The sequence below is a fragment of the Centroberyx gerrardi genome, chromosome 17 (assembly GCF_048128805.1).
Source record: "Centroberyx gerrardi isolate f3 chromosome 17, fCenGer3.hap1.cur.20231027, whole genome shotgun sequence".
NCBI lineage: Eukaryota > Metazoa > Chordata > Actinopteri > Beryciformes > Berycidae > Centroberyx > Centroberyx gerrardi.
In genome coordinates, this window is record NC_136013.1 from 19,205,133 (window position 1) to 19,224,496 (window position 19,364).

General features: G+C 46.7%; 2 protein-coding genes across 2 annotated transcripts in view; one reads left to right on the plus strand and one right to left on the minus strand.

Annotated features, from left to right (window-relative positions):
* The window catches only part of LOC139926448 (cytochrome c oxidase subunit 7A2, mitochondrial-like), a 216,856-nt gene that overhangs the window by 195,202 nt on the left and 2,290 nt on the right, over positions 1–19,364 (minus strand). The gene's annotated exons all lie outside the window — the stretch shown is intronic.
* The window catches only part of myt1lb (myelin transcription factor 1-like, b), a 51,854-nt gene that overhangs the window by 4,075 nt on the left and 28,415 nt on the right, over positions 1–19,364 (plus strand). Inside the window, exons 3-4 of the mRNA XM_071918188.2 lie at positions 423–485; positions 15,935–16,345. Coding sequence (XP_071774289.1) covers positions 423–485; positions 15,935–16,345 — 474 coding nt within the window. The remainder of the gene's footprint in view (positions 1–422; positions 486–15,934; positions 16,346–19,364) is intronic.

The window sequence follows — 19,364 nt, forward strand, 5'->3', positions numbered from 1 at the left end:
TGATCAGAACTATACCCATCTACTCTACCCTGTTTAACTTAGCCTTACACCCAGTTCACAACATTACCCAATAATTTCTAAACTTGCTATTGGTCTCAACAACAATAGGCTAATGGGACGACTGACCCTGCTGGCTTGAAACAGCCCGCTCTGCAGCTCGGAAACCGAATTGTCCGAATAATCGTAGGGCTGCAGGACGGCTGACCGAAGAAACCTACGATGAGCGAGTGTGTTTCTGTGACTTTCACTGACACGGTGCTGCTGGTGCTTACAGATAGAAAATGACACCACAGCGGCACACAGTACAGGATACAGGAGACATGGAGACCGCGCGCAGACATAATTCAGCAGGGCAGGCTCGATGAGAAGGGGGAGGCGGTTGAGAGTGTTTGCGCTCAGTGTGTGTCCATGTGTCGTTGCAGCTGCCCCACGTCTGGCTGCGACGGGAGCGGGCACAGCAGCGGCAAATATGCAAGACATCGAAGGTAAAGGCACCCTTTCCCATTCACGGCTCCCAATTACATGGTTGAATTTCCTTTATGAAAGAAAAAAAAAAAATAAGGATAGCTTTTATAGAGACGCCATCTCAATAAACCTCATCATCGTTTTCATGGGGGGGTGGGGGGGGGGGTGAGCTTGACAGACAGCTCACAGCACAAACATTACCCTCCAAATCTCTTTTGTCGTTTGCATATTTACAGTCTCATATGCTAATCATGTTTATTGGGGTGTATACGCACTGTGCATGAGCTCAAAAGGGAAGGATTGCTTTATGCCAGAGACTGTATGGGAGAGGCATTGGGCTGAAAATTGTCCCCCAACCCCCCATTTCTGGAAATAAATGGTTCCTCCTGCAGTAATCCAATTTCAAAAGACAAAAAGAGCTGTCTTACGTAACTAGGGCAGCGCGGGCTATTGCTAATTACGGTGTTAATTCGTAGGGAAGAATTCCCCTGATTTTAAACAATGGCCGAGATTTGTGAAGATGTTGTGTGTTGGGGTATGTTTGCACAGTTGAGTATTGGTGAACATTAAGTGCTGTACAGCAACAGCAACAAAGGCCATTTCACTGCAATGAATTGATCAATATGAAAGGCGATGGATGTCTTGCTTGCAGGAATAAGGAATTTGCTCAATTGTTTGCATGAATTGCAAAATTTCAAAGAAAATTACACACCATGTAAAAGCTATCAATATGTAAAGATGTTTTCAAGGTGGACGTCTCAGTGCCCAAGGCTGGCTCACAGAAGTAAACCACTCGCCCACTTGTTTGCATGAATCAAGGAAACCCAAGGAAACGAAATCCAGAGTTGCACCGTTTCACCTCAACCAGGTAGCCTTTGCAGTCAGTCCTTGTGTGCTTTTGGGCTGAAGCGTTCAGAACAGTTAAGTAAGGCGGATAACCGCTAAAGCCCCTCGTTTTTTCCCTCGTCGCACTCCCGCGTCCGCACAAAAGGCACAAGGTTTCTCGTCTCCGCCGGCCGGCCAAATGAGAGAGGCGTACAGTCCTGGCCCCGGCTTTAATTGCCGGTGTCAGGGCTGAAACATGGCCGTGCAGGAAATGATCAAGTTAATGAAACGTTTTAATTATTCAACATAATTGTGGAACGTGATGAGCGTGTCGGTGAATCCCTGGTCTGGCTGTTCGTACGAGGTGTCTCTCTCTCTCTCTCTCTCTCTCTCTCTCTCTCTCTATCTCTCTCTCTCCGGCATGCACACTCATGTATGTTCACCAACACACACACACACACACACTCACTGCCTCTCTCTCGTTCTCTTTGTCTCACACACACGCGAACACTTGCTTTCCCATGGTGCTATCCCTCATCCTTATTACGTGCCATTCTCTCCAGTGATAGAACGAGAGAGATCAGTCTGTGTTATAATTACTTGCCCTTGTCTGCTCGGGGTCATTACTCCAAGGCCCCCACCCTCCCACCCCAACCCCAACCCCACCCACCCACCCACCCAACCAACCAACCCCCACCCCAAAGCCCGTATGCCCACCGGCTTGAGCCCCTAAGGCCATCCTGCACATCACCGCAGGGCTGACGGGCGCTGGCGTATTGATTCGACAGATAGAGAGAGAAAAGTGCCAAAGACAGAGAGAGAGAGAGAGAGAGAGAGAGTCTTCTCTCTCTCTCTCTCTCTCTCTCTCTCTCTCTCTCTCTCTGTACTACCGCACACATACCCACACGCATGCACTTGTCCGCCGTGCGCGCCAGATAATTAAAGATAAATAAAACAAACAAGAGGATATCAGTCCATCAGCGCTCCCCGAGACCCCCTCCTATCTCTCTCTATCTCGCTCTGGCTCTCCCCCCACTCTCTTTTCTTCCCCTCTCTCTCTCTCTCTCTCTCTCTCTCTCTCTCTCTCTCTCTCTCCCCTCCCCTTTCTCCCTCTCTACATTCTTCTTCTCCTCCTCGCCTTCTCCCCTCTTCCTTCTTCCTCCTTCCTGCCCTGTGTCTCCTCTTTCTTATCCGCTCTCTTTTTCCCCACCTCTCCCTTCCTCCCTTCCTTCCTTCCTTTCTCCCTTCCTCCTCCTTTTCCCATCTCCGTCTCTCTCTCTCTCTCTTCCCCTCCCTCCCTCCCACCCGCCCTCTCTCTCGGCTGTCTCTGGCAGAGCTAATTCCCTCTTCAGATGGTGCGGCGCTCATTTGCATACTTATCAAAGTGTTTGGACTATCCGACAGAAGCTGTAAGAAGGTGGGGTCATTAATATGTTAATTAGCCCCCCCAACCCCAACCCCCCCCGTCCTTTTCTGCCTTTTGACGCCGGCGCACCATCCGTATCCTCCACCTCTCCCTGCTTCACACGCAGCCTTTGAATGTTTGAATACCTTCAGAGGCCCCGCAAATGCCATAAGACTCCACACATGGGGGTTAGGGGAGATTCACAGCTATCTATATTGTGTGTGTGTTTATGTGTGCATGTGTGTGCTCCATATAGTATCATCAATTATATGTCTAGGGTCATGGATTAGCAACATTTGTACATACTGTATGTGCATAGGAACTGTCAGAGCCATGAGATGAACTGGCAACACAATTTGATGCCCACCACTGAATGTGAATCAAAAGCTTCTCTAAAGGCATATTTCCATGTGACATTTCCATGATATCTACACGCTGCTCCGTATAGAGCTGGTTTCATGGACATACATTACGTCTAATCCTGGACTTCAACAAAGCGTAGTTAATGAAGAATCTCTCCATTCACAGCGATTCTCAGTCAAGGACTAGAATTGAATTGAATTGACTAGGCTTAGTCTGCATACAGGAAGCTGCTCCAGTGTCTGTTAAAGTAACATGACTACAATAACTGTCCTTTACATAAGGCTTCCAGGGTCAGTAGTTTGTTCACTAAGCTAGAGGACGGGGATGGGGACAATTTGTTAATACTGACTTAAATGCTAGTGAGCAAAGATTAATGGGCCCTTCATGGTGTATGGCTATTGTAACAAGGCCTGGCTGGCTGTGCATTGTAGGTTAGTCAGCGCCTATCATGTTTGTGGATATAGATGATTAGCTTGGTTACTAACAAGCATCTGTGGCTGATTAATTGAAAATGTTGAGGGAAGTTGAGAGCAAATGTTCATGCAAGACACGTTGGGAATTGATGTTCTTGATGAAGCTTGTTTTATGGTTTGCTGTTTACTCTTTGAGAGACGTAAAGTGGGTGCGAAATTCCATTATGCATTTTTCTGTGGGAAAGAAAAGTATCCAGAGACAAAAGTATTTTCTAAAGTAGGTTTCAGTAATGTAACCACTATTGCAAAAGCCAGCTAACTTTTACATTCCTATGAGTTCATCAATTTATAGATGTTCAAGGTCTCTAACAGCTACCTTACTGAACGTGTTCATGTTTAGTAGAGTTTCCTCAGGTCTCATCTCTCCTGTCTGTCCCTGTGCTTCTGCCAGCTCGCCATTGGGTGGCTTGCTGGGACTGCATTATATGTGGTATAGGAGACTGAATGTGGAGGGGACCATATTATCACAAGCCCTTCTAAATTGGGGATAAAACACAGTGTGACTTTTCCCACAAGAGACTGTACAGGAGCTTGTGTTTTACCCCCATTTCGTTAATGGCCGCGATGGTTTTTTCCTCCCTTCGTCCTTCCCTCTAGGTATGGGAAGGAGAGGACAGAGTTGAGGAGGACAGTAAGGTAAGGTAGGGCAGGGATAGAATAGGATAGGGTGGGTAGTGTGTAGCAGACTAGATGGGGGTAAAATAGGATAAGATAGAGTAGGGTGGGATAGAGTGTTTGTACATTTGTGTAAAAGATATGACACTCACAAAAAACATGAGATAGGGAAAGTGTGGAGAAAAGAGGGCGGAAGTAGAGGAGACGAGAGAGGTGAAGCAAGGTGGTGAGGAGAAGGGAGCCCTAACCCCGTTCGCTCCGACAATAAAATGCTCACAAATCCACCTGGCCCTTGCCGCTGAATACATCTCTCTGTCTGATGCACCAAACCGAGAGGGCGTTCTATTCAGCCCACTCAGGGCAGACTTAATAATTGCTCTCACTTTGAACGCAATTTCCTGGCCGGGGGGAAATGATTGACAGATTGTATCCATGGTGTCAGGGGGCCAGCCACGCCCCTCCTGACTAAGGCAGAAATTAGAGAACAGCGGGAGCTAAATTACACCTTAGCGAAGACCTCTGGCGAGAGGACAGGAAGGGAAGCATGATGAATGAGAAAAGGATCAGAACAGAAAGGTAGAGGGTGAGCCGCGTGGGAGCATGGAGACGATGAGAGGAATGGCTTGGAAATACATTTGTAGCCACACACAAGCACACGCATGCAGACTCTGGTACACACACACACACACACACACACACACATACACACACAGACACACACTGGTAATGGGTCTACAGTACTCTTGGAGTGCAGAGGGAGAGACACTTAAATGCCATCTCTATAGTTGGGATGCTATTTACTCATGCTCTCTCTCTCTCTCTCTCTCTCTCTCTCTCTCTCTCTCACACACACACACACACACACACACACACGCACACAGTCCTCTCCACTCTCTCTTCTATGTCATGCTCTCAAAGCACTCAGACTGATACGAGAGCAGCCAGCAACCAGCAGAGTGGCACAATGGGTCTCGGGGTATCTACAGTAGAATAGCTCTACAGCGGTAGGAAGGGGGCAGAAGAGTGACAGAATTTTGGTTGGTGCCACTGTCAGGCTGCTGGTGGAAAATCCACTGATAGACACCATGTACTGTGGCTGCGCTGCAAAAAATGTCTACTTTAGTCTCATATTCAGTCAAATCTTCCTAAAACAAGTGAAACATTCTGCCAATGGGGTGAGATAAGTCCATTTGTTTCCCATGTTGTTTCACTGGTATCACTGGTGTCAATATCTTGACACAAGGCAGAATATAGCAGCAGATCACTCCACTAGTGTCAAGACAATGACAATTTTTGAATTAAGTTGATATGCATTGGAGACTCACCTGACTGGATTTTATCACTTGTTTAAAGAAGCACAAGATTTTAAGACTCAATAGGAGAATAACTAAATAAGGTGGATATTTTTTGCAGTGTGGGGCGTTCTTGGCCCGCTGGTGGCTGCTGTCTGATGGTCCAATACGTGTTTGCTGCTAAGAAAAACAGACGGTGTAATGTATGTCCACTAGCGGGGGGGGAAATGCTATGGTGGCTGCTGCTACCTTACTAATTAATGACTGATACCAAGTCGTCTCTGAGCCGCTGACAGTCCACGAGATGCCAGCTATGTGGGTAAAGTAGCAGCAGCCCGGCTTCAAGGGCCCTCGACTGGAGCAGAGCCTTCAGAACAGGCTCTTCACCTGGAGAGAGAGAGGGGAGAGGCAAAGGGCAACAGATTTACACACACAGACACACCTACACAACCACACACACATCCACGCCTAGGTAGGCTCTCTAAATGTGCACGGACACACACACACACACACACACACACACACACACACACACATCGTAAGCCCTCACACACACACAACCTACTTCACATGTAGAGCAGCATTCCCAGCTGAGTGCCTCTCTCCAACCTGGCAATTTCAGCGGAAAGAGAATCCGGCTAAAGTACACAGGGCGTCATGCTGATTTCACAGCAGGGAGTTTGAATGGCAGAATGGCCTCGCTATAGCCCTCGTTACTGATCCGCCAAGATCCTACTCATCTGTTTCAATAGCACTCTATCGCCCGCACTTGTGTGTGTGTGTGTGTGTATACAGATGCAGCCGTCGCAGAAGTCCCACTTTTTTACAATCTTGCTGCAGTGCTGTTGCATTGTTGCTCCGCTCCTTAGAGGCATTGTTAGGAAAATCTTGTCTAATGCAATGGCTCCCGATGAGCCACGAAACACGCACGCACACACACACACACACACACACACTACACACACACACACCCCACTGTCTGACAGTGATGTTTTGGGTGACATTTAGTTTCTAGGCTGCACAAGATGCTCCCATAAATGAATCATGAGTAAATCTGTGAGGTGTGAATAATAGATGGGAGGAGAGGTAAAAAACAAAGGAGTGCTGTTATTATTTGTTAATAAGACACTCCGGAGCATCACTAACTAGATCTCATTACCACACTACAGGCAGGCACGCACACACACACACAAGCACACGCACACACACTTCCTCCCACCCACATACACACACCTTGCGCACACACCCCACATGCCAAACACATGCAGAAGTCTCCCCCTGCATGACTATTTTTACCTGTGAAGCCTGCCGTTGCTTAGCACTCTGTAATTACATCCCACACTCCGCCAACGAATGATTACAACCAATGATGGATGGGTTAACGCTGTCACCTAAGCATGCCTCAATGCAAAACTAATTACATGACCGTACATGTGTCATATGCCTGATACATGTGATATCCCTCTCAGCCTTCTGCCATTACAGTGGAACAACTATGATAAAGATGGATGGCACGGTGTGTCTCCTGTTAATCAGCAGATAAGAGGTGATGAAGTGACCCCGCTGTTGATTGATAGATCATATAGCTCCGTGGTGTCTTACATATAGACTACCTACTACGGTATGTGCTGGAGTCTGTTTTGTTTGTCTTCCTTCACTCACATTCACATATGTGACACCCTCCATGAAGTGTCACTTGGCTTTGTTTGCCTCAATGAGCACTTTAATTAGTGAGTCATTTTCTTTATTCTTTGCCAAAGTAAAGTTGGCGATACTGTAATAGGTACACTAATCTTAAAGTAATCAAAAGTGGCATGACTTACAGCAGTAAAAAACAGCAGTAAAAATTATACATTTTTATTCTCTTGGCAAAAAATGTGACGTTTCAGGCATCAAAGGCCTTCATCAGAATAATCAATCAGGAGCACTGGCCAAAATATATATCCCGTTGTTGATTATTCCACTTCTGATCAATACAACGACTTTATCATTATCTTCTATAATATCATTGTGAAATATATTTATTACTGTGCGCTCAGAATGCAAATTGTTTTTTTGTGCTTTTTCACTGCTAAAAAAGGTGGCACACTATAGACTTTCTCCACTGTATGGCAAGGAAGTTGTGTAGACTGTGTGTGTGTGTGTGTGTGTGTGTGCAGTAGGCAATGTGGGTGTTATTTGGATGAAGAGATGGGGTGTGTGTGTCTGCTTATATATGCAAGTGTGTTTGTGTGTGTGTGCATATGCCTGGGTGTGCATGCAGACATGGGGATGTGAGGGGTTGCGTTTATGATTGCCACGACTGCAGCTGGGGCTGTGGGCTGAGTAATTGCCTGTCTTGGTAGGGAGAGCGTGTTGCCGAGCTAAAAGTCAAGTGCTCTCTTCCTGCTGTAGACCTCATTTGGATTCCACATAGCTAGCTAGCAAGCTAGCGCCAGCCTTGGGCCTGTATTATTCATAGCTTGACAGATAGCTCTCACTAAAAGCATTGGAACTGGGCCAGGTAGTGGTGGAGCGACAGGGGGAGCAGTACTGCTGCACCTCACTCTCTGCCTGGCATCAGGAGAGGAGGGGAGAGGAGAGGAGAGGAGAGAAGAGAAGAGGAGAGGAGGGGAGAAGAGAGGAGAGGAGGGGAGAGGAGAGGAGAGGAGAGAAGAGGAGGGGAGAAGAGAGGAGAGGAGGGGAGAGGAGAGGAGGGGAGGGGAGAGGAGAGGAGGGGAGGGGAGAGGAGAGAAGAGGAGGGGAGAGGAGAGGAGGGGAGAGGAAAGAAGAGGAGGGGAAAAGAGGAGGGGAGAGGAGAGGAAAGAAGAGGAGGGGAGAGGAGGGGAAGGGAGAGGAGATGAGAGGTGGAGGGAGGAGAGGAAAGGAGAGGAGAGGCAGAGGGAGGAGAGTACAGGACGTGAGTAAAGGATATGAAGATAGTGAGGATAGGAAGGAGCAGCATAAGTGTGAGATGAGCCATTTGAGAGGAAAGGGTGCAAGTGGGAGAGGAAAAGGAAGGGAATAAGTGGGGAAATAGAGATGAGGAGACTGAGAGGTGAGTGAGAAGGGGTGAAACGGGGAGAGGAAACTCCGAAGGCCATATGAGGTTGAAGAAAAGTGTGACTGGAAGACGTAAGATGATAGCTCACATTATATCAGAGATAGAGGATGAGTGCGCTAACCACAAAAGGGTGAAAATGGAGAGAAGGCACAAGCGGAGAGGAGTATAGAGATGAGGGAAAGAACGTCAGGAGGAAAGGTGGAGGAAGTGAGGGAAACCAATTGAAGTAGAAGAGAGAAATCAGCCTGGAAATGGAGAAGAGAACAGGCAGCCATCCACCCCCGCCAAGCTCAGCAACCCCTCTGCCTCCATGTGCAAACTCAGATAAGGTCGCATTAATCAAAATCTGCCACTTCCCCTTCCAAAAAACACCCTCTATGCCATCAACCCCCCTCTGTGAAGTATCTGTCGCTGAAACGGAAATTTCCATATTTAATGGGAAAGCTTTATATCACCGAAAAAAGGAAGTGTGGGCAGGGGGCGAAAAGAACAGAGTTGGTTGGATCTGTCAGCTCTGTCAATAGCTCATAGTCTTTAGACTGCATCTGGAGCCTTGGGGTTGATTTTATTTTGGCTGTGGTACCATTGTTATCGTTCGAACTGTAGGATTTGAGGTTGAAGATTGGTCCTTCTCTGTATATTGTAGTGATGCTACAATAGCATGTTGTGTATTCTACACCCTGGTCTCTTCTTCTCTTCAGAACATGAAAGCGTAGTAGCACTTTGTTCCTCACTGCATATTCATTCTAGACATGTCCTCACACAAACCTCTAATGCAACATAAAACACGTTTTAAAAGCATTTCAAAACCAAGGCCGCCAAATTTACAGTGGCACGCGCATGCGACTCCCCTCGTCATGCCTTCTATTCTGATGCCATTTGTTTATTTTTTCCCTTTGTATTTTTTCCCCTTATTTGCCTCCTGCGCTATTATGACAAGCCAGCAAACTACCTTTTCCCGACGTTACCCAGCGTCGGATAAACAGGTGGTGTTTACGCTGTTTTTTTTTTTCATCCTCCTCTTGTCTTTTTTTCTCTTTTTTTTTTTTTTTATCGCCTCCCGGAGGAGAGACATCAAAGGGAATAACAGATCATGTGCGGTGAGTGCAGAGCGTGCCAGGGGGATGAGGGCATGGGAGGGACGGGAGGGGGGGGCGGGTGGTGAGGCGAGAGGCGGGCAGCCGCTTAGGGCCAACTCCAGGCCGGGCACATCCTGACCTCTCACCCCTGAACCCCCCCCTCCTCCCCCCGGCCAGCCCTCCCCCTCAGAGCAGCTGCCAACTAAATTACATCAATGTCAAAAGCCCTCCTCCTCTGCTGGGGAACACAGAGCCAGGGCCTGGTAAACAACGATGCAACAGAGGCAGGGCAGATGCTTAGGTCTGGCATTATGTGTTGTTTTGTTCAGCATTTCAGCCATGAAAATGATTCTCAGCTGGCACAGATCACGTTGTGAGTGGCAAAACACAGTAGCAAGGAGTTATTCAGTAGGCAAACTAAAGGGTAAAGTGATGGAAATGTCATTTGCATTCTTCTCACTGCCTAATTTACATGGTTGTTTTTTTTGTTGTTTTTTTTCACATCGGTTTGTCTCTCTCAGCTTATCTAAATAAACAGCTATTCTTGTGACAGTCTTGACTGTGGCTCACACAGAATAATGGAAGGACTAGAGGAAGGAATTTCTTTTCCAAAATGGCTGCTGGGCTAGCAGCTAACTAGCTGGCCTCTCTCGGTGTCTCTGAGTTGGGGTGATTGATTGAAGTCATTACGCCGGTGGAGAGACTCCTTACCTGGCTAATCCAGGAGTGAATTTAGCTCCAGGATGACAGATAGCCGCATTACACCGCTAGAATCTGCTGCCCGATTAGCCTTCCTGCTCAGGACTTCCAGTACCAAATTATGCAAAATGGCTTGTATGATACACATATCAATATTCTACTAGATCCATCTTAAATTCAAAACCCCAGTATTGCATTGATTTCAAGGTATCTAAAAATGCAAATGCTAACCACATATAGTATATAAAAGATAATTTGATATAGCACATCATTGTACTGTGTATTCTAAATTGCAATACATAATGCATGCCATTCACCAGGTGCATGTTTATCCAAAATGATTTATAGGCCTGTGTTTTGTGGAAATTGAACAACTGTGGCCCCTCAAAATAAACCAGATTTTAGAATGTAGACAACCATTGAATATCAAGCGCTGAATTTCCTCATTTATTCACGTCATACCACAGAGTCCGCAAAAGCTTTTAGGCGTCTCATCTGGGGCAGCAGCAAAACAAAATAGCCCACTGGCTGCACAGACCTGACCTGTCTCATCCCATCTCTAGCACTCTCATTTCCAGCCAAACCGCCCACCACTAATCCCCCACCACCACCAGCACCACCACCACCTCCATCCTACAGCTCCTCAGTGAGGACAGTATCACCGAGGCACAGAAACAACCTCTGAGGGAAAGTTCTCCTCCAATAAGGCGGCTCGGCAGGTGGGAGATACGGACAACACGGGGCCGAGGGGGAGCTGGTGGAGGTCTTGGAAGGGGAAAGGGAGAGGGGATCAAAGGTAGGGAGATGGGGCTTGGCTTACGGCTGTGACGGTTTCCCTTTGCGCGATGCCCACTAGACTCGCTGCTAGCTACTGTATCTCTAGTCTTGTTGATTCTGGGGCTTAAGGCGAGCTCCAAGGCTGTTACTGAGCTTGGGATAAAGAAGAAGCTACACAGACAGTGGGGTACATAAGGACACTGCATGTGTAAAGACAAGTGCAAGTGCGTTGGTTAACAGCAAGAGTCAAGGCTAAAGAAGGGGTACTTGACTAATGTTGAGGCTGGGTTTATTAGCTCCAGGGTAGAGCTGTGAATGGCCAACAACAGGCTTAGTGAAGCAGTGAGCTGAATCACATGTCTGTTGAGTACTGATACCTCTTGGCTACTTCCTGACTTACACATATAAACCACGCCACTGTATTGTCAAGGAACAGCACATCTCTTGCTGTTACTGCTTATACCTTTACCTTCTTTGTAAACACGTTGAAAATACGTAGCCGGACATGCAGAGACGACACTTGATAAACGTGCTGTCGCTCATGCGCGATTAAGTCTTAGCGTAAATCCAAGCGAGTACATCAATCCGGCGCAGAAACCCTCATTTCCGGCGCGCAAACATTATATAAGTTTCACCGACACCGAGGATTATTTTGATACGGCGGCTGTGAAGTAATATTTTATGAGTTTTTAGGACAAACTGACAGTCATTCTGCTCTGTGTGTGTGAATGAGCCGTAGCAGCTGATATGCGAGCTGGAGCCTGAGCCGCCAGAAAACGCCCCAAATTGCAGCGTCTGCCATGCGCTGAGCCTCCTGCACCAAGACACTGTCTTTTGTTCTCCCCTGCTAGCGGGAGAAGCCTGACAGCTCTGAAATGATCCTCTATCTCTTTCTCTCTCTCTCTCTCTCTCGCGCACACACACACACACACACATACACACACATTCTCCTTTTCTTTTCAACTCCTCTACTATATATTTCCCAATTCAGTGCACACACAAAAGAGGTATACACACAAACACACACATGCACAGGCGCACATGCAAACATGCACACATGCATTCTCCTATCTGTCATGCTCCTAGCCTCTATTTTTCCTCCACACCTCTCATTTTCTCAACCTCTCTCTCTCTCTCTCTCTCTCTCTCTTTCTCTTTCTCTCCCTCTCCCTCATTTTTCCTGACTGGCTGCAAGGATGGCGAATCCCTCATGGATTTCTGGAGGGTATCACCATGGAGACGGGGCTCTGCCACACGTGTCTATAGATCCTCCTGCTGGATAGGGGGCACAGCCAGAGGTGGTGCATTCCCTCCATCTCTAGTCTGCTCTGCAGAGAGAGAGAGAGAGAGAGAGAGAGACAATGAGCAAGGTTGTGGGAAACGGTGGTAGAGATAGGAGAAAATGGAAAAAGATAGAAAGAGAGAGTGGTGGAAATATAGAGAGAAATTGGTGTGAGAGCAAGATTGGGGGAATATATACGGTAAGATATGATAGAGAGAGTGGGTGGAGAGACGGAGTGGATGGATGGATGGCAAAGGAACAGCTGAGATGATGATGAGTGAGAACAATTGATCAGAGGGATGGTCAGAAAGGAAGAAAGATGGGGTGAGAATGATTCAGGGGGGTAGATAGAGCGAGAGAAATCAAGAAAGGAAGGAAGGAAGAAGTAGTGAGGGGAGCAGAGCCGAGGAAGAGGCAACAGCAGCCTCATCCCGGTGTCAGGGAGACAAATAGCGCGTGATGCTAATGACTGGCTAAAGCTTTTGCCCCCGCTGAGAACAGCCGCTAATATGACTGCTAATAAAGGCGCCGTGGAACGCTGTCGCATTCCAGCAGTCGCTCAACTGTCGCCCAAAATTAGCCAAACGGGAGCTCTCCTTCCCCTGCCTCTCAGCTCTCTTACCTCGCATTAATGCTCCAAAAATGGGCCTTCTCTGTAACGTTTCCAGAAATGTTTTTTCAGCATTAAAGGGCCACTTGTTCGCACTGTAATAGAATTTGTTCCATCTTGTAATGCCGAGGATGCCCACTCCATAAAATATGAAGTGGTCTTTTTGTGATATGAAGCTCTTTTCTTCTTTGATTGCTACCTCTCATGCAGCGCACTCCTCCTGGAGGATTCTGTGATTCTGCCAGGGGACGAAAAAAAGAAAAAAAAGAAATGAAAACTTGTATAGCTGTTTCTCTCCACCCTTCTCCTCTCTGCACAATGCCTGCAGAATTCCATTTTTTTTTTTTATACATTTAAATGTCACTTAATTACTTGTGGAATTTTAATTGCCAAGCGCAGCGAGTGGGATGTGGCGCCGGCGAGCATCGAAGCCAAGGTCGCGCTATATGTGACGGAGCCGGGGAACGTGGGCCGGCGGAGCTGCGGAGGCTTCCTGCGGCTTAGTCATCGCGGGGCTGGGAGTGTCGGGGCAAACACACCGCTCGCAGTGTCACAACAACCTGACAGCTCAGGGACGGGGGGACGCCTCAGACCGGAGTTTTTATGTATGCAACGCCGCTTTTAACGAGCGTGATTAAAAGTAATTTGCATATCACGTATAGAGTCACTGGTTGCTTTAAGTGAAGTGGAGTTGGCCACATTCTCTGAGGGGCGGTGAGATAACTGTAGGTGGCACTTTGAGCGTATTTAGCTTTTAAAGCATGTTCACTCTCTGCTACCAAAAGGCCTATTTGTTTGTACCGTCCTGAGCAAAAAGAATGAAATGCACTTGACTCCTTTTAAAGATCCAATGGAAAAATAGACAACTGAGCATTTGCTATTTGCTATCCATTAGCCGGTGGTGCAAAGCAATTAGCATCTCAACGACTGTGTGTTTTTTGTTTTTTGAGTGATTCAGGTGTCGCAGAATTAATACCTGTCAACTATTGAGCCGTAACCACCTGGTATTGTTACAATCCTATTCACTGGATGCTGCGCAAATGCTGTTTTATTGTTAGAAACCATCCAAGATACAGCAGCAGAGAGGGAGGAGAAGAAGACGGAGAGAGAGAGGGAGAGGGAGAAGGGGAGGAAAGGGCCCTATTTCTATCTGCCATTCCCAGACCTCTCTCCCTCTCTCCATCCCCTCCCACCCCTCCTTCCTCCCACTCACCTATCCTCCTCTCCTGCCAGCCCGACTGCCTTGGCAGCCGCTAACCTGCTGGGACCAGCCCTTGATTTATTTGGAGAGGGCCCCGGAACGGGAGCCAGGATGAGTGGCATTTTAATGTGCTTTTGAGATGTTTGGTCACAAGCACTATTGATCACAGTGCCGCAGCACACCCCTCCCTCGCCGTCCTGCGGACCCTCGCGCTGCCCGGGGGGAGAGGTCTGGCTGTCAGGCAGGGAATGAGTTTCCATGTGGGCTTAGATTAATGAAATGAGGCCCCTGGTTGCGGGGGGCGCAGGGGGTCAGACCATTAAGGAATCCCTGGGCCGGGCGAGATTGAGCCTGCCAGCCGACTGGACGCTGACTGACTGATGGACGTCCGGGACTGAGTGAGAGTGAGAGAGAGAGAGAGAGAGAGCATGATGGACGAGTTATTGCAGGGCTCTGGGACACACTGACATGTTACACCGACTGAAAAAAAGCACAGAGGGAAAGAGAGGGAACAGAAATGGGTTCCCAACACTGCAATCCACTGTCCTACAATGAGCAGAAAGTCATTAACTAGCCACTGTGATGAGGTTTTTCCATAGCTGCCGCACCACCAAAGCACTAACAACAACCAGTTCCTTACTCTCTTGCTTTCTCTTACACAGCCTTGTGCCATTCATTCACATCAGGTCTTACTCTAAGCAGTGCGTAGCCAGGGAAACATCCAGAGGTTGTAAAAATAGGAACCAGGGATATTTCACAGCTGAGTGAACATGCCCAAAGCGTGTTTAGCTCTCTTACACTCCAGCCTGGACAGGGGGTTTATTTGATGGCCAAAACACTCGGCAGAACTCATCATGATTCTGGCTGTATGGGTGCTTGTGTTCAAATGTGCCAAACGGTGGCACGCACCAATACACACAAGCGATCACAAGCGTGTACACAGACACACACGCACATGCGTGGGCCCACACATGCGCGCGCACACACATGCTCGTTCACGCGCACTCTAAATTCACACTCGTACACATACTCGCAAAGCTTACACCGGGGGCCAGGTAGCCGCTCCAGGCTCCCAGAGGTTTGATGAGTGAAATGGATTAAGCCCCTGTGATCAATAGCCTGAGCGAATACACAGATTATCAGATTATCAGATTAGGATCTGTCCCCCTTGCTGCCAAGGGGAGCCAGAGAATACATTAAAAACCCGAGGTGCCTTGGCAAGATTCAATTAATCAGGCCACAGGTTGTCTCTTCCCCCTTAAAGTCAATTCCAGAAGAGTCCTGTTTTGCTGCACTCGGCGTACGTCAGAACAAGGGCATATCAGTCTGCGGAACAAAGTGTTGTGGAGTGTGCACAGCGATTTTCTTTTGCCTGCAGAACAAATTGGTATATAAACGGTATCTGAAAATACATGGAACCTTTCGCAAAAATACACATTTTACCCCCTGTAATTGTTTTCTTCAAGAAGGGGAGCTTTTTATTATAATTGCTCAATAGTTAATGATTATGTAGGCAATTAAGGTTCACTAAATAAAGTTTGATTTTTATTCCACCCAGCTGCTATAAACAAACCTTAGTAGAACCTTGGAGGTATTGCTTTGTCTGCAGTGAGAGGCTGAGGGAGTCTCCTGCGCTGCCCTTGTTCCAGTGCTGCTGTGCGCGTTGCATTGCCTCCAAATTTAGTTTCTGAACCATGGCCGACTAGCACCGTGGCACGGAGGCCTGAGTGTAAATTAGCATTAGCGTTTGTGGCTAGCCAGGTGGAGCTAATGGCTAACGGCTGCCTCTTATCTCTCCTCTGCAGTGTGTACGGCTGCCCTCTGGCCAAGAAGAGGAAAAGTCTAGACAGACAAACCCTGGAACCTTCCCCCAAGAGGAACACCTACCTAGATGACATGGACAACTCCACCATGGAGGAGTGCTACGAGACAGACGGCACCGAGGAGATGGACGACAGGGAGGAAGAGGAGGAGGAAGGGGCGGTAGAGGAGGAGGAGGAGGAGGGGGAAGTGGAGGAGGAGGAAGAGGAGGGATACGTGGACTACAACGTGGAGCAAATGGAACATGAAGAAGGGGAGGTGGAGAGAGGGGAAGGAGAGGGGGAAGAGGACGATGAAGAGGAGGAGGTAGAGGTGGAGCAAGAAGAGGAGGAAGAGGGCGAGGAGGAGAGGGTAGAGGAGGGCGAGGAGGAGGAAGAAGAGGAAGAGGAGGTGGAGTATGACGACGGGGAGGAGGAGGAAGGGGATCAGAGTCAAGGGCAAGGTGAGAAGGTTTCTGATTGTATTGTGCTAATTACATATTACTAGATGTTCTGCAATGCATGCTAATTAACTTAATTGACTAGAAATACATAACATTTACACCAGAGAGCTGCTTTGCATTCACTATTGTTAGATTTTCGATTTTCAAATGCAAATCCCCTTCTCTACTGTTTTTTTTACAAATAATTTTCACATATGACATTTTATTAGAGTATATCAGTGTTTCTTGCTTCCATTTTCACTCAGCTGAATGAAAAGTTCTGGAGGAGTTGTAGATGATTTTCAAAAGCTGATAGTTTCTGCCGTTGTGTTTTGCACTGGAATGAGATAAAATATCGATAACAACACACTGACATTACGGCATAGCCGAAGACATAAAATGTATTATTCCTACAGTGATTGGTTATTCCTTTGATCCTGTTTGTTTTATGTGCAGGCTATTTATTTATTTAGTTATTTACACTGTTTTATTTGTGCATGTGCTTTTTCTCAAAACCATCTGTATGACTGGCTACTGTACCTGAAACAGAATTTTTAGTGCTAGATCAAACCCACTCACCTGGAAGAGAGGCGCATTGGCACCAAACTGTTCTCTTGAGAACACCCATCCATTCTCTGGTCTCTTGATATTTTAGAGGCTCTGTATTTTTAGAACATTTAGGTTTTGTTTTTTTTACTTATAGGGAAAATACAGTTCTAAAACAAATGACCTAATAGTGGAGGAGCTCAGTTAAAAATCTTAAAAGGAATCAAATCATGCTTAATTGCTAAAAGTCAAAGCATGATTATTATTTTGTATGTTACAGAAGTTGTGGGAAAAGTGTTAGTTTCTCAAAAAAGCACAACAGATGTTATTATAGAACTAACAAATTATTTTTCTCAACAACAAAAGAATCTTGTCCTGTCCCTTGACAAAAATTAAATCTTAGGAAAAATTTAACTCTTAGCCATCCAGCCGCTGCCTTAATTATGGCCTTTGTCAAGACATTATGTGAAAATCCCATAGTTTTGGGACCTGAGGGATTTGAGAAACTCCTGCCCCATATGTTATGTCTTCTTCCCCCACCGACGTGCCCAACACCAGATTTGGCAGGTTTCTCTCCAACAGATTCTGCTTTGCGCCCCCGCATTACGATTGGACCTGACAGTGCCTTCAAGTCCAATTAAGAGTGAAGCTCGGAGAGAGCAGTGTGTTAACCCTGTTCGGCGCGTAGCTCTACCCTCCCTAAGTGTTGATGTGGCGTCTCAGCCGCCATGCTCTTACTTCCTTGTCGACATGTGAAAACATCTCCACGGACTGGCGTTCATTAGAGTCCGCAGTCAAGGCCACAGCCTTAACATTGAGACAGAGGACTGTTGCCTCTGTCTCCTCAGCATGTCGACAGTCTGGCAGTGTTTTCTATGGGCAGTAGCTTATTTCCATTTACCTTCAATAAGTGCTACTGGCAGGCCACAGTGCATGTCGGTGTCACCGGCAGGCATTCGGCTTCTTGAAGAATTTTCCAAATCCTCCTCAGCATTGCGCTTTATAGTCATTAGTTGTTCTGCCTCCTTGGAATATGAGGACCATTTTTTAATCTGTGCCATTTTTCATATGAAATGTAGATAAGTCTTTCCATATGCATCGTAACCATTTCCCTCATATGCCCCAAGACAGAGGTGCTGGATGGTAACTAGGCAGATCCCAATCTGGTAAATGTAATAGAGGTGGCATTGTGAGGAGCTTCTCGGTGTTTCTCAGTGGCATGCACATTGCTGTAGCTAATCCAAAGCCAATTCAGGGCAGGGCAGTCTCTCTGTTCCCTCCTCAATCTGTTTCGCTTCCATATCCCCTTTGTGTACCCTGATTGCTCTTCAAATTGCTTTCCTGTGCCATGTTTCATACCATCAAAAATTAAACCCCTGGTGCAGTAGGTTGCTGTAAGAAGCCTTCCACTGTCAAAATATGTGTCTGGTCATTCGTGACTGTTCTCTCTTCCCAGTCTAAAGCCCTCACCCTAAGTGTCAATGTTGTGTTGCGCTCATTAGATTGGAGTGTGTGTGTGTGTGTGTGTGTGTGTGTGTGTGTCTGTGTATGCTTGCGTGTGTGTGCGTGCACGTGTGTGTGTATCTGTAGGTTTGTGCAGTCTATGTGGAATGTAAGCCTTTTTCCCAACTGTGGTGTTAACATTCACATGTGTTTGTGTATGCATGTTCATGTGAGTTTCCCTTCTACCTCATATTTGCAACTTTGATCCTATGGAAATGGTCAAGTTTGCAGTCATGTGTATATGGTGATTACAGACGAGTCTTTGAACCTGGTGATAATTAATATTTCATCACAGACGATTACACTTCCGTAGTGTTTTGTCAGGTGATTTTCTCACTCCCTCCAGAAATCAAAGTCACGTTTATTATTTCTGTGTGTGGGCCTATGGGTTCGTTTTCTCTGCAGGAATGTAAGTGGCAAATGTGACGCCAATGTGAGCGATGTGCTCTTGGCGGTTCAAGGCGGAAATGTCAAAGGAGAGATTGGAAGTGCTCCAAAGAGTGAGTGCTTGAAATTACTGACAGAAGAGGTTCAGTAACCTTTTGCAGCCTGTCAGAATCAATTAAGCAGTGAAAAGAATTCTAAAGATACTGTTGATTGAATAAAAAAAGGACTTTGCTAGAAAACGATGAATAGCGAGTGACAGGGGTTCATCTTGTTGCAGATGGAACACCATATTATCTCTTAGTTTTTAGACTCCATACCGTACAGTGTAAAAAATGCTCCCTCCAGTTCAAAGATTTTCTCTCTACACTCAACGGTGTTTCAAATTAAACTATGCCGAACAATGAATAAAAAGGTAATCTCATTTACAGCTATTTACAGAATTCCTCAGTAATATTTTAAGTAATAAAGAAGGGGTTTTTTTTATAACGAATTCCAAGATTTAGGGTAAGAATAAAGGTTGCCAAAGATATAGTCCTTGGTTTAATTTCTCATTTACC